Here is a 16,059-nt window from a genome sequence, read left to right as displayed (position 1 = left end):
ATTTGTTGAAGGTGGAATATGGAGCTAGCGTTCATTTTCTTTTATTAACGCTCTCAGTTACTTTTGAAATGGTCATTCTTTACGTGTCACTAGTCATTTACTACGTAGGAAAATAATAAAGATACCAGACTGACCTGCAGAAGTTGTGAGCCCCCAGTCCTCCCTCTCCGTTGGGGTATTTGAGGGTGTTGTACGGGTGCTCGAACGTCTCGTTCCAGAACAGACAGGGTTTCCCTCCCTGCAGGCTGGTCTGGTTCTGCCGACCCCGGTAGTCCTCGCCGTTCACCGTGTAGCACTCTGATAAAAAACACACAAATGTTACGTTTATCATAATTAGGCCTGGAAAATAATTTTGATATCAGTATTTATCATGATAAGAAATGTAGAAATAATGGTGATATCATTTTCGTGGTATACCGATATGTATTATTTAAATTTTTTAAATTTAAAGTTCCACTACATACAATATTTTCCTTTTTCTGGCTGAAGCACTTTTGTAGCTTACGTTGTAACTAAGTTATTTACAGTTGATAAAGCCTATTTATTATTGCCTATTGCCTTATTATAGCCTGTTTACATTTATTATAATGAGAGGTGGAAAAGTACTGAAAAATTGTAATTAAGTAAAAGTTCCTTTACTTTGCTAAAATTCTACTCAAGTGAAAGTACCAATCTAAAAATCTACTCGAGTAAAAGTAATAAAGTACTCAATTTAAAATGTACTTTGAGTAAAAGTTACATAGTTACTTTTAATTATTTGATGTAAAAAAGTACAAATCATACATTAAATAATTATTAAATTAAATAATGTGGACCTTTCTGGCAGTATTTGTTCAGACCACCCCATAAGACATTTTTTAAGAACAAGTGGTATAGGTTTATATGATCCATTTTTTTTCTTTACTGTTAAAAGGTTATGGTCATATATGTGACTATAAACTGTATTTTTATAGTTTAACAAGTCATTATTATTTTTTTTACTTACCCCAGTTGACTTGTGTCAAAATGTACTTGAGTAAAAGTAAAATTACCTAATTTAAAAACTACTTTAAAAATGACAAATTACTCATACAATGTACTCAATTACAGTAACTTGAGTAAATGTAATTAGTTACTTTCCACCTCTGATTATAATATGTATATAGGTTACAGGTTTATGTTTGAAAGAGATGTCATGCTTTTATTTTGCGATATGCTTTTTTATTTCTAAAGTATTATATAGTTTTTATGAAAGGATGCTTCAAAAACTTATATTAAATTTTCAGACAGTAGTAGGTACAGATTTCCATTGCAGGGATTCTTAGCAGTTCTTCTGAGGCCTTCAAAGTATTTATATCGATATTGAAATTATATTGCATCGACTGAAATTAAGGAATATATTGTGATATATATCGTGACCATATCGTCCAGCACTAATCATAATGTTTTTGATGGTCTTGGCAGTGACTGCACTTTAAGATATTTTAAAATCCTTAAAATTATTTTTTTCTTAACTCAGTTGAGGAGTTCTTACCATAATCTGGATTCGAACATTACTCAAATATTCACTATTCACTGTATACCTGTAACTCTACCTCTTCACTACTTTACTTTAACTGATGCTCTCAAACACTTTATTAAGAGACAAGAAATTCAAGTAATTAACTCTTGATGAGTTCAGCACAGCTGTTAACTGAAAGCCTGAATTCCAGGTGACTCTTCCTCATAACCTCCTAGGACCTGGCGTCCACATATGTAGACCACAATATTCACCATATTAAAAAAAGTTGGTGATATTATTGTGTACGATACGATATGATACGGAACATCACTAGTAGGAACTAAAAACGTGGTTCTACTAAAATTTGTTAAAAGATTCTCAAGTCTTTAAAACCTTATCTAGTCCCTTTAGAAAAGTATTGTCAATAAATTAGGACTATCTGTAGCAAGTAAGCGAACGTGAAACTTTCAGCATCATGCATTCCTGCGCTCAGTTTTAGCTCACAGCGCTGTGAGTCAGAGCATGCTAGCTCTGTAATTAGCCTGTGTTAGCATGCTGGCGTGGCGCGGTGCGGTGGGGTGAGTCATGGCGGAGGGCACAGGGGGGGTTGGTAGGGGGGTTGTTGATGATTATGAGAGGAATAAATCAGATATAATTTGTGATTCTGAAATTAAGTTAGCTTGTTTTGTTGCGTCTGCAGGCTCCCGCGCTAATCTGGCCGAGAGTGCGGCGGCGCGGCGGCGTGACGCTAACGGGAGACGACGCAGAACTGAATCAATTAACCTTCTCCAAGATGACGACAAAACTAATTAATTCAGAGTAATTCAGAACAAACACAAAGATTAAGATCTTCCCTTTGTTCTTTATTGTTCTTTGGACAATGGGATGGATTCCTTCCTTCATCTGCTCCAAATAATCTGATTTTATTGTCTGTATTTCTGTACATGTGAGATGTGAGAGAGGCCTTCAGTTGCTTAGAAGTTACCCTGGGTTAACAAATTCAGAAATCAATATTTGGTGGAATAACCCTGGTGGTTTTTAATCACAGTTTTTTTTTTTCATGCATCTTGGCCACCAGTCTTACACACTGCTTTTGGATAACTTTATGCTGCTTTACTCCTGGTGCAGAAATTCAAGCAGTTCAGTTTGGTGGTTTGATGGTTTGTGATCATCCATCTTCCTCTTGATTATATTCCAGAGGTTTTCAATTTGGTAAAATCAACGAAACTCATTATTTTTAAATAATCTCATATTTTTTCCACTTTTTTCCATATATATATATATATATATATATATATATATATATATATATATATATATATATATATATATATATATATATAACTGGTTGCTATGTTGTCGCTATGAGTTTGAAATGGTATTCCATATGTTACACTGTCCAATGCTGTTGCTAGGTGGTTGCTAGGATGTCCTGGCTGGTTGTTATGTTGTCGCTATGAGGTTGACATAGTATTCCAGGTGCTACACTGTAAAATGCTGTTGCTAGGTGCCTACTAGGTTGTCTTGGCTGATTGCTATGTTGTTGCTAAGAGGCTGATATGGCATTTCATTTGAAACACTATCCAAGGAAGTTGCTAGGTGGTTGTTAGGATGTCAAGACTGGTTGCTATGTTGTTGCTATAAGGCTGATATGGCATTACAGGTGCTTTATCATCCAATGTAAATGCTAGGATGTCTTGGCTGGTTGCTATGTTAAGGGTTGATATGGCATTCCAGGTGCTACACTTTCCAATGTAGTTGTTAGGTGGTTCCTAGGGTGTCCTGGCTGGTTGCTATGTTGTTACTATGAGGTTGATATAGCATTTTACATGCTACACTGTCCAATGTAGTTGCTGGGGTGTCTCGGCTGGTTGTTATGAGGTTAATACAGCATTCCACATGCTACACTGTCCAATACAATTGCTTGGTGGTTGCATTGAAGCGATTGCCAGGGTGTTGTGTACTAGTTGCTATATTATACCAGGTGGATATTCTGACCTCACTATAGTGTTGATAAGGGGTTGCTGGTGTTGACAGGGTATACTAATCTCTACAAACAGTTTCAACATTCATTCCAACAAGGATAAAATCAGCCGCTACACGGAAAACCATACATCAGATCAAAAAATCTCTAGTCTAGCGTATCATTCCCGTTCAGGACTGGCGTTCCGGAGCTGACTCTGTAGGCCACCGTACGAGTTCCTCTACCCCGAGTACCGGAGAAATGAGAGGCCTTATCCTCAGTCAAAACAAACAACAGGGTGACTCCTCCTTCAAAGGAGTCTATCTGTAGACTTCAAAGCGTCTGGTTTAGAGGAGCTCTGGTTTGAGTGAAGGAGCTGGAATGTGGCGTGTTAGCGTCTTTGAACTTCAGGTCCTATCCGGCATCTATCTCAAGGCCTCTCTCTTTCTCTCTCTCTCTCTTTCTCTCTCTCTTCAAGTCTCTCGCCCACATTTCCGAGGACGATGGGTTGAGTTAGGTACCTCCAGCTGGTCCATCTTAGAGATCAGGTGGACGTCGACCTGAATCAGCGGCGTTTGAGAGATTGGAGACGACAGCAGGTCAGATCTGAGACCTTTCTACGTCACGACTTCTTCATAACAACCAGTCACTCAAGGCTCAGTCAAGACACCTGCTTCCCATTCACCTGCACACTGCACAGGAGACCCGGTCCAGAATCTGGTCTAGGTAAAGTGCTTTATTTGAACAGAAACTGATGAATTGTTTCTGCAGTGCAGGTGGTTCATGACTCATACATCATGCCCTCCAGAGCAATAACAGCCCTGGTTTGTAATTTCGGCCTCAGCAGTGGCGAGGTGGAGAAGGAGGGCATCAGAAATGGCCTTCAGGCTTCATCCTCAATTCGAGCAATTTTCCACCAAAAGAACTCTGGTTCTTCAACAAGTTCTGTTTTTAGGCTTATAAGAACTGTGGTGCTTTTCAGCAAACCAGTCACTGTTTCCTCCAGTTTTAGTGGAACCGTCAAAACAACACATCATCCGTCATCAACAGAGGTACGGGTCGTGCTGAAGAACCAAGTAATCTTCTGTTTCCACTGCGAACGAACGTTCCTGGTTACAGAACCTACATTTGTTGGTGGAAATGCTTCAAAATTAGGTTCACAAACCAGAACGGTATACAGGAGTTTCAGTGAAGTTTTTCCAGCACCAAGGCTGGAGCACCAAGGTATTAGCAACGGACACTAATCACAGCACTAGCTCTTTCGCTTGTTTGACTTTTATTACAGTTTTATTTACTACTATGCTACTTTTATTGGTGGAAACGGAGCAAACACTTCAAAATTAGGTTCACAAACCAGAAAGGTTTACAGGAGTTTTAGTAAGGTTTCTCCAGCACCAAAGCTGGAGCGGTATTAGCATCAGCCGCTAACCACAGCACTAGCTCACTTTGCTTGTTTGACTTTAAAATCATTGTTTAAAATGTTTTTATTACAGTTTTATTTACTACTATACTACTTTTGTTGGTGGAAAGATGCTGAACAGTTCAACATTAGTTTCGCTAATCAGAATGGTGCCGGTTTCACGTTGGTGGAAAGCGCTAAAATAGCTCATATCTACATATGAGGTCCATAGGAAGCTCCTGTTCTTTTGGCAGTACGTCTCTACAACGACTAGACAAGCTGTATGTGTGCATTTGCACGTCAGTCTCAGCAATGGGTGCACAATAACCTCTTAATGTGCTTTGAGGAACCTTCAAGAAAGCTTATTGTGCTTCAAGGAACACCTTTTGCTTCTAAAACTATAGATTTTTTGAAGGTTCCTTAAAAGCACCCAGTTTCAAATTGAAGAATCCCAATTAATTCCTCTAAAAATCAAATTTTGTACCTGGAATCATGACATTCTGTTACAAATAAGTTGCATTAGTAGTTCCAGATCTTAAAAGCTTAACAAGCAACATAAATATTTTCTAATTGTTTCCAGCACTTAAAGATTAGTCTCTAAATCCACTGGTTCCAGATCTAGAAAGCTGCAAATTCTTGGTACAAAGACTTTGATTCTAAAAATAAATAAAAACAGTGTTCTCTGCACTTTCATTTCCATGCTACATGTAGTTACATGGGTTATATCATTTGCTTGTGTATAAGTTATGTATAATGTAAATAAAAAAGAATCCAGGCAACATCTCGATTTATGGCTTTCTATTAAAGTACTGTCATATGAGGCAGCAATGGCAGCAAGACATCAAGGAATTGAGGCAGCTACCTTCCATTTCTGACAACCATTTGAGTCAACGCCCCGGTTACTGAGTATAATGTGGAAATTGGCACAACCTGTGCCAAAACTCCAGTTGTCGAGTATAATACAGCAATCTGCCCAAGCTCCATGGCCAATGCAGAGTCGAAGTCTAAGCTCATACTGCCATACGTCATTCATACGTCAGCCGAGCACTGGCTGACTCTTCTTGTTAGGGAGGTAAAAACGGAAAAAGAACCTTAAAGAACTCGAAAAAGAAAGGGAACAGGAAGAACGAATGTGACTTCAGGACGTTCTGCTGGGCTCCCAGCGTGGGTACACAATCGTCTCACAGGCCAGTGAGAGGCCAGCCATCTTGCTGCTGTGGCTAACCTCTCCGAAAAAGCTTTCCAGACGGGTGGACTGAAATAAGCAGGGCCCGGGGAAGGGTAGCAATTAGCTTCAGCTCGGCTTGATGTGGTCAGGAGGCACCATTACTCTGCGGCGCGATCACGGGAAGCAGCGAGCGGTCTGGGGGGAGCGAGATAAGAAGGTCCGTCAGAGATGAATGGGTGGTTGAAAGCCAGCGTGGGCTGGAAGAGAACTCGCTCAAAGAGCCGGCGCTCCCTGGAAGAGGAGACCTGACGAGTTGCACTCGTCGTTAAAGGGGGCGAGGGGTGAGGTAACCCCCCCACGGTTGCAGCAACACCACCTCTTACCACCTCTGACGGTTCGTCGCTGTCACCAAGCAACTGTTTCCTCTGTATCATCGTGTGACGTCTTTGTTGTGGTTGGACTGCGGAGCCTGATGGGAAACAGAGCTTCGACCGCATTAAAGATCGGAGGGGGAAGAAAAAAAACGCTATTAAACGTGAACACATCTACGGAAAAAGAAGCTTGGAGCACGAGGAAAGGCGGACCCACCCCACGCCACATAACCAGAAACAAGAGGGTCTTAAGAGCGGGACAGAAGTGGGTTCTGCGCGAAGAGTTAATCACCCTGTTATTATGTTTGTAAGGATTTGTAGCTAATTGCTTCCACATTGAGCATCCAGATGCTCTGGTATCTGAGCGAGTGAGAGAGGGAGCGAGAGAGCGGGCGGGCGAGCGAGCGAGTAAGTGAGGGCAGAGAGGGAAGAAAAAAGAAAGGGAGAGAGAGAGAGAGAGAAGTAAAAAGAGAGAGAGACCAAGTTTTGATCACATGACCCCATATAAAAAAACAAACAAGTGCAGAACAAACAAAAAAGCCCCCCTGCCAGGAAGGGATCGCAGGTCACGCCATGAGCTGCAAATGCAGAGTTTGCGAGTGTATTCGCGACGGCTGAGTGTTAATTACACGTGAATGTGTCCTGGAACGAGATGAGATGGAGTTACGGGGTGCTGTCGCTGCTGTGATCGCTTGCTGAGGACAGATACTTTCTGCGCAAACCGCCGTAAACATCACCAGAGGCACCAGAAGTTTCCACTAAACCAACTCCGCTCAAACCCATCTGCCGGCCAAGGCTACGGTGGAAGGGGAAACCCCAACAACTTTCCAAAATTCTCACTGCAATTAAACAAAGAGCGTCGGCTTCCAATCTAGACAAGCGAAACAAGACATCTGAGAGGCTCAATGCCTCGGAAAGCTTCTAAATCTGATGTTTTGTAGGCTGTTGACACTATCGTTACACAATCTGACCTACAGAAGTCCAACATCTGTCTCGGTGCTCTAGAAACACCATCGTCACCCGATAAACAATAGAAAAAGGAAAAGAACTGGTGCTGTAAATGCAGCATGCAGCAGCATTGCTGTATCTACTGTAACTGTAGATTAACCCTTATTTATGCCCTTTTACAAACCAAACCAATCTGCAACACCAAGTTTTTTTATTGCGCTCAGTCACTAAACTGTAGTGTGAAACCAAAGTTAATCAGACTAAATGTAAAGAATGGTTCGAAAGAAATGGTTTAAACATTGGTCTGGAAAAAAATCATGTTGATTAGGAGTGAAAAGCTAAAGTGTAGGCTCGTGCACAAGGTTTACAAAGCTAACAAGTAAGAATTCTGTTAATTAATTTATGCTTTAGACTTTCTGTTTTTTATGTTGTAAAAAAATCCAAGTTGGTAAGTCTCTACAATAAACTGTTTTATGAATAAAATGTCAGAAACACTTGAAGCTTTTTTTGAACATTGGTCTGGCCTTGCAGGTATAAAAAGACCATTAAAGTATTATTCTGTTCTTAATCTTGTTATTAATGCTGAAACTACCATGAATTATTTAAAAATTATGTTTATTATGAGAATATTGCTAGTTTTAGGGTAAAAAGCTAAAATGAAGGTTCGTGCACAAGGTTTAAAAAACTAACAATTGAGAATTCTGTCAAAATTGTATTTTTATGTTATAAAGAAACCCAAGTTAATAAGTCTCTACAATGAACTTGCAGGTGTGAAAATAAGAACATATTCTGTGTTTTATCTTGTCAATAATGCTGAAACTACTCTGAATTGTTTGGTAACAGTTTTGAAATGTGTGATGTCCCACAGGGTTCTATATTAGGATCAATACAATTAATGTTGATTATGGGAATATTGCAGTTTTTAGGGTGAAAAGCTAAAGAATAGGCTTATGGCTTAATGTGTTTTGAGAAATCTGGCAGTTAATTGATGGTGTAAACTACACTTGTACAGGTTAAAAATCCAGGTTCCAAGTTTCTCTCACGTCAACTACTGAATTAAGCTGAGAATTTTCCCTAAGAATTGTGGTCGCAGTGGAGAGACCTTTGAAGCAGGGGGTCAAAGAACATTCGTAAGGCTAAACCGAACCTCACCGGTCTGAAGGAGTCTGATTGGTCCAGCTTCATTTGCACATCAAACAGCGCTGCTACCTCTCTGAGAGGTTCAGGAGCTGTTGAGGAGATGATCACCGCAGGGTGCGGCGCTGATGACGGAGGCCTGAAGATGAGCTGAGGTGAATCCGGCAGACAGAAAGTCTCTTGTCGGTGTCTTCTTCGGGTGACGCGTCTCAGGAGAGGCACAGCAGGAAACGGGGGGTCGTAACAATCCAGACCGGCGGCGCGAGGCGACGACAGGCGAACAGAACAAACATCTCCGGCGCTGAGCTCGAGCCAGACCATCTGCTCATCTCCAGAACCCCGTCCAAACACCACCCACTCACCCGGCCCACAGCCCGAGCTCCGGTACGGCCAACGACAACCTGACGCTGCTTAAAACAACCAACAACCAGATACATGTAGAAAAGAACCAGGAACCTGGAGGCCTATAAAAGTATTGGGTATTAAAAAGAGTTCATCCTGCCTCTACTGTCCTGAGAAGGCTTCCTTTCTAGATTCTGCTGTGAGCACTTGATTGCATTCAGCCACAAGAGCAGGATAGGGTCAGTAGGGTCAAGACATTCGGTCAACACCACCTTACCTACTTCCTAACTAGGGATGGGGCAAAACATCGATATTGAGATATATTGAATCAGTTTTATTTGCGATACATTATCGATATTCCCAATTTGACTCACGCTTTTGTCCTGTTTTCTGTCCTTTTTGGTTAGTCTCTGTGTTTTTCTCCATTCTCCATACTTCATGTTTTCCTAGACATGTGCTCCCTAGCACATGGCTCTGCGTTGTTCTCCTCGTCTCCGCCCTTGTCTTTAATGCTTCCACTTGTGTCATTCATAGCTCTGCCCCCTTGTTACCTTCCCCAGGTGTTTCCTGTATTGTATCCCTGTGTATTTATATCCCCTTTGCTTCTAGCGTGGTCTATCTGTTTGGTTGCTAATGTGCAATCTCAGTGCAAACCATGTTTCTACGTAATTTTGCTTTAATTAACCTTGTCTGTTTAATTAATAACTTGCGTTTACGACACTCCGCATAGTGGCGCTACAATCAAATAAACAGGGTAAACCTGTAGTAAAAAACATTGGTTGTTAAATTCTGTGAAATTCTGTAAAATAATTCCTGGTATTTGGTTAAATAGGAGTATTTTATCCTCTTCAGTAACACAGATGCCATGAAGTATGACATCTTCTTGTGAGTCTCTATTTGGCTTAGCTTGACTTTTCGTTGGTTCAGTTGAACTCTCCATTTGGCTTAGTTGGACATTTGGTTTAGCCTAATTCTCAGAACTCTCAGTTTGGCTTGACTCACCATTTGGATCGATTGAACTCTCAGTTTGGCTCGACTTTTCATTTGGCTCGGTTGAAATCTCAATTTGGCTTGGCTCACCAATTGGCCAAGCTGGAATCTACAAAAGGCCCAGTTTGCTTTTTCATTCAGATCACCTAGACTCTCCATTTGGCTTGACTTTTCATTTGGCTCGATTGAATCTCCATTATCTAAATTATTCCTTTGTATCAACTTTCCACTGTTTGGTTCAATTTTCCCCATTAGGTTAAGCTTGACTCTACATTCAGCCAAGACGGACTCTTCATTTATCTTGACTATTTGCCTCCCTGCTTGACTCAACTCTCTGTTCAGACAGCCTGGACTGTCCATTTGGTTGACTCTTCATTGAGACTCTTCATAGCTTGACTTTCCATTCGCCTCGTCTCTTTATTTCAGTTCAGCTCAGGTGGACTCTGTTTGGTTCGACTCTCCATTCAACTTTGTTCTCCTCATTCAGATGTTTTACATGAGATAATCTGCATTGTCCACAAACTGAACCAACTCGGATCTGGACTAAACACCCCCAGACCACAGATGAGGGTAGAAGGCTGGAGTAGGATGTAAACCAGGCTGCTCTTTCCAGCCTCACGCTCTCCCTCTCTCTCTCTATGGGCAGAACGTCACGTTTACCTCACGCTAATACCCACTTACCCATGGCTAAGAATAGCCGCGGGCTAACCACGCAGGCCACGGGCCCAGAACTTCCTGCAGAGACCAGAACTCTGCCCTTCCCAAACACACACACACTTACTATTACACACTCACACACTTAAACACACTTACACACATTCACTCGTTTCTCTTTAAAGGGTCCGTCACCTTCATTTCCCTTGTATTTTCTGTAAATTGAACCGGAGGAGCCAAACTGCTGGATAGGGATAAGATGCTATAAGCCAAATGGGTGATGATAAACTGTTGTAAACCGAGTGGGTGGAGCTAACCAAGTGTAGGCTGAATGGGTGGGGTTAAGACCCTATAAGCTAAATGGGTGGGGTTAAAGTTGCTGGCTGAACTACAAGGTTTCATTTTCAACTGGGCGGGTGTGATGCGGTCTCCTTTCAGAGTGAATGAATTCGAATCCAGGTTATGTTCAGTCAGAGAGAGAGTGCTTTGGATTTAGTATGGGTAAATGAGCTACTGAGCTCTGAGTTTCCTCTTCTGAAGTCCCCGTTGCTCCACCAGCCGCTCCCGTTCAGTAAAACTGAGCCGGATCCCCTTTTAGAGGCTGTACGTATGACACAAGTACGTAAAAAAGATGCGTGACGTGACCAGAATAGGTTTTTAGAATGAATATATTATTAGGATTAGCAGGGATGGTCATTCCAGCACACTGGTACCATTAAATACAGTATTTTATCCATATTCTTCTCCACTCAGAAATGCTTCTGCTCGCACTAAATAATACGGACTGCAGCTTTAAATAAAAATTAATTAGAAAAGATGGGTCTAAACTGCTTAATGGGTGAATGGGTGGAGCTAATTGAGGCAGGCAAAATGAGTGGATGTATTTAATGATGCTTAATGAGTTTATTTTAGCAGAGTTCATTCTGTAAACACACGGCATCACACTGCATGTTTGAGAAATTAAGAAAAACCTGTTTTTCCATTCTACCGGGGAAGAAAATGCAAGAGAGAAATAGAGAAATAGAAAAAAAGAGAGAAAAGAGAGAGATAAATGGAGAGAGAGAGGGAGAGAGAGAGAGAAATAGAGAGAGAAAGAAAGAGAGAGAGAAATAGAAAGAGAATAATTGAAAGAGAGAAAGAGAGAGAAAGAAATATATATATAGAGAGAGATAAATAGAGAGAATGAGAGAGAGAGAGAGAGAATGAGAGAGAGAGAAATAGAGTAAGAGAGAAATAGAGAAAGAGGGAGAGAGAGAGAAATAGAAAGAGAGAGAGAAAGAGGGAGCGAGAGAAATAGAAAGAGAGAGAGAGAAATAGAGAATGAGAAAGAAAGAGATAGAAAGAGAGAGAGAAAAAAGAGAGAGAAAGAGAGAGAAGAGAGAGATAGAAGTGAAATAGAGAGAGAGAGAGAGAAAGAAATAGAAAGAGATAGAGAGAAATAGACAATGAGAGAGAAAGAAATAGAAAGAGAGAGAGAGAAATAGACAATGAGAGAGAAAGAAATAGAAAGAGAGAGAGAGAAAAGAGAGATAAATGGAGAGAGAGATAGAGAAAGAGAGAGAGAAGAGAGAGAGAAAGCAAAGAGAGAGATAGAGAAAGAGAGAGAGAAGAGAGAGAGAAAGAGAGAGAAGAGAGAGAGATAGAGAGAGTAAGAGAGTGAGAGAGAGAGAGAGAGAGAGTAAGAGAGTGAGAGAGAGAGTAAGAGAACGAGAGAGAGGAAAAAAGAGAGGGAAAAAATATAGAGAGAAATAGAAAGAGAGAGAGAGAAATAGACAATGAGAGAGAAAAAAATATAAAGAGAGAGAGAGAAAAGAGAGATAAATGGAGAGAGAGATAGAGAAAGAGAGAGAGAAGAGAGAGAGAAAGCAAAGAGAGAGATAGAGAAAGAGAGAGAGAAGAGAGAGAGAAAGAGATAGAGAGAGTAAGATAGAGAGAGTAAGAGAGTGAGAGAGAGAGAGAGAGAGAGAGAGAGAGAGAGAAACAGAGAGAGAGAGAGTAAGAGAACGAGAGAGCGCTGAACGCTGGCAGGCAGCCGCCGCTTTGAAGTTTTAACACAAATAAAAAACGAACATTAAAAACTGAGCAGGCCTCCAGCAGCTGCTCTCTGGCATGTGCACATCCCGCGCTGTTTCAGTCGGACTGAAGCCCGAAACCTAATCAGAACAGTTACAGCCGCAAACAGCGGAGCGGGAGAGTGTTCCGGGGCCTCCGGAGCGCTGAGGGCCCGACTGAGCCGTGTTAGAGGAGAGGAGACGGAGACGAGACGGTCGGAGAGGTTCAGGAGCTTCACCCTGCTGCTCCGCATGCTGTGAAATTCTCATTTCACTCCCAGACCTCAGCTCACGACTCCACTCTCGCCCGGAACACGCCAGCGCCGCCAGCTCACGCTCAAAAAACTCAATTACGGGATGGAGCTCCGTCTCTGAGCCTTCAGGAGAGTTTACTACAGCTCTCAGAGTCGGGAAAGAACGAGGGAAACGACAAACTGAGAGAGAGAGACGAGATCCAGCAGGTCACAGGCCTACATACACAACACTATACACAAAAAAGAGAGAGAGAGAGAGAGAGAGAGAGAGAGTAGAGAAGAGAGAGGTGAAGAAAAGAGGAGATAAAATGAGAAACAAGCAACACAAATAATAAAGAGAAAGAAAGGAGAAAAAATAAGAAGAGATGAGATGAGGTGAGATGAGAAGAGAAGAGAAGAAAAATTAAAAGAAGCGAAAATATGAGATAAAATAGAGACTAAAAAAGACGGGAACAGAATAACGAAAAAAAGAAGACAAAAGTAGAAGAGATGAGGTGAGGTGCCAAGAGAAAAAGAAGAAGAGAACATTTTTAAGAGAAGAGAAGAGAAGAAAAGAGAAACGAAGAGAAGAGAAGAGAAGAGAAGGCAACGCACGTTTATTTGTATAGCAAGTCAGTTGGTCAGGCAGTCGGCGAGTCAGACAGTGAGTCGGCCAGCAAGTCAATCTGTGAGGCAGGTGACGAGTCAGTTACGGAGTCAGTTGGTGAGGCAAGCAACAGTCAGGCAGTGAGTCAATTGGTGAGTCAGTTGGTGAGTCAGGCAGTGAGTCAATTGGTGAGTCAGTTGGTGAGTCAGGTAATGAGTCAGGCACTGAGTCAGGCGGCAAGTCAGTTGGTGAGTCAGTCAGTCAGTTGAGGAGTCAGACTTTGAGCCGGTTGGCGAATTAGTCAGTGAGTCAGGCAGTGAGTCAAGCAGTAAGTCAGTTAGCGAGTCAGTTAGTGAGGCAGGCAGTGAGTCAGTTAACAAGTCAGGCAGTTAGTCAGTCAGTCAGTTGACGAGTCAGGCTTTGAGCCGGTTGGCGAATTAGTCAGTGAGTCAGGAGGTGAGTCAGTTGGTGAGGCAGGTGGCGAGTCAGGCAGTGAGTCAGTTGGTGAGTCAGTAAGTAAGTCAGGCAGTGAGCCAGACACTGAGTCAGTTGGTGACTCAGGCATTGAGTCAGTCAGTGAGTCAGTCAGTGAGTCGGGCAGTGAGTCGGTCTGTGAGGCAGCAGCTGGGTTAGCTTACACTTCCTCTACTGATTCTCGGGGTCACAAAGCCAAGCCTCGTAAAATTAACAACACAACAAAGAGATAAAACCCACCCAGAACCACACTCAGCGTCCAGACACATTTACCACACACACACTCTACACATACACACACACTCTACACACTCCACACACACACTCTACACACACACTCTACACATACACACACACTCTACACACTCCACACACACACACACACACACACAGAGGAAACGTGAGAAGTGTGTACGGTTGTAGTGAGAGCGGGAGCACGCTGCCGGTCTGTCAGCATCACTAACGCCTGCTGATAGAAGTTTCCCAAAGCTGCAGGTCTGGGGTCAGATTTAAAGCGGTAGTTTGGTGTTAAGTCAAATATCCCTGTTTTAACTCCACCAGCTGAGTAATGGAAGCTTATATCCCAATAACTAGCTTTAAAGCTATGATGCTAACGCAGCTAACAAGATATGGAAACATGCTTTACTCGTTAAAAGTTTGTCTTCCCTTTATTTTTACCATTTAAAGCTCTTTATGTCAAGTTAATGACTGAAAATGGTACAAAATCCACTGTACAAAAGTTAGCACTTAACTGCCAAAGCCTTAAAAAAACTCCAAAAAGAACTAAAAGCTGAAAAATACTAATTTTAGTATTGGAACAGATGGTGTTACTGCTGCTACTCTCTACTGCAGCAGCATTTACACACTTACAGCACATTCACACTTACATCATCATCATAACTAGAAAAAGACACAGAAACACATAGAAATCTGTAACTATTAAAAGTAGAAGTTATTTCTTTTCTTTTCTTTAGAGAAATTACAGATACAGAAGCCAGAGAGCGGTGAGTACTGTTTCCTACACCTTCAAATAAAGACTCTTAGAAACTGGACATAAAAACTGCTACAGGAAGACGTCTGGCTGACCCACATGGAAACAGCAGCTTTAGCCTTTAGCTCAGATTAACATGATTAAGAACTGAGTCTCAGTTTTAGCAGAGAAGAGAAGAATTAGAATTAGAGTTAATCTAACAGGTAAAGAACTGCTTGAATTTTTGCACCAGGAGTAAAGCAGCATAAAGTTATCCAAAAGCAGTGTGTAAGACTGGTGGAGGAAACAAGATGATGCCAAGATGCATGAAAAAAATGTGATTAAAAACCACCAGGGTTATTCCACCAAATATTGATTTCTGAACTCTTAAAACTTAATGAATTTGAATTTGTTGTTTTCTTTGCATTATTTGAGGTCTGAAAGCTCTGCATCTTTTTTTTATATCAGCCGTTTCTCATTTTCTGCAAATAAATGCTCTAAATCACAATATTTCTATTTGGAATTTAGGAGAAATGTTAAGTATATGAGTGTGTAAACGAGTGTACGGGTATAGGGGTGTAGGGGTGGGAGATAAGGTCAGGGGGTGGGTGTATTGTTACAGAATGAAAGCGAGTCTGTTTAAAATGACTCCGGCTCAAGTCGCTCCTGAAAGAAAGAGCTGGATGTGGTGAGAAAACATGCATTAATATGTTCCCCCCTCCACCCTCCACCCGCATTCCTCTCCATCTCCTCCTCCTCCACCCTCTGCAGGATCTGATCCGCCGGGCCGGGGTTGGAGATGAGTCTGATGGAACACTGGAGCTCATTGTTGTGGCTGTAAAGTGTCGCTGAGGCCGTTATAGAGCCGGCCCTCCCCGCTCGCCATTAAGCCCTCCTGACGTCCTCCCCGCCCACTCCCGTCCTCTCCGCCCACTCACACCCAGTTATTTTAATCCCTCCGCCCACACCGAGCAGAACCGGCTCAGGTTCAGACTACTCCACAGAACCAGTGCCGGCAATTATGTGGCGTTAATGAGCGAATAAAATGGAAAACTGAACTTTCCTTACTCTTTTTAAAATGAACAAGTGTTATGTCTCATCAACACACACTATAGTACACAGTATTTAAAAAAATACGATGTTTTAAAAGTCTTAAAAGTATTTATATTTTATTTCCATTTTTTGCTGATTCATGAGCAAATCAATGGGTCTAAGCTAAAGTAGAGGCTAAATACATGGGTCTAAGCTAAAGTAGAGGCTAAATACATGGGT

General features: G+C 41.7%; 1 protein-coding gene across 2 annotated transcripts in view; it reads right to left on the bottom strand.

Annotated features, from left to right (window-relative positions):
• Nucleotides 1-16,059, bottom strand: part of kremen1 (kringle containing transmembrane protein 1) — a 95,974-nt gene that overhangs the window by 57,627 nt on the left and 22,288 nt on the right. For both annotated transcript variants that reach the window (XM_007234164.4, XM_049470599.1), the window contains exon 2: nt 135-297. In XM_007234164.4, the coding sequence (XP_007234226.3) occupies nt 135-297 (163 nt within the window). The remainder of the gene's footprint in view (nt 1-134; nt 298-16,059) is intronic.

This window comes from Astyanax mexicanus, chromosome 22 (assembly GCF_023375975.1).
Source record: "Astyanax mexicanus isolate ESR-SI-001 chromosome 22, AstMex3_surface, whole genome shotgun sequence".
Classification (NCBI taxonomy): domain Eukaryota; kingdom Metazoa; phylum Chordata; class Actinopteri; order Characiformes; family Acestrorhamphidae; genus Astyanax; species Astyanax mexicanus.
Note: the sequence above shows the minus strand (reverse complement) of the source record. Positions and strands in the feature narration are given on the sequence as shown.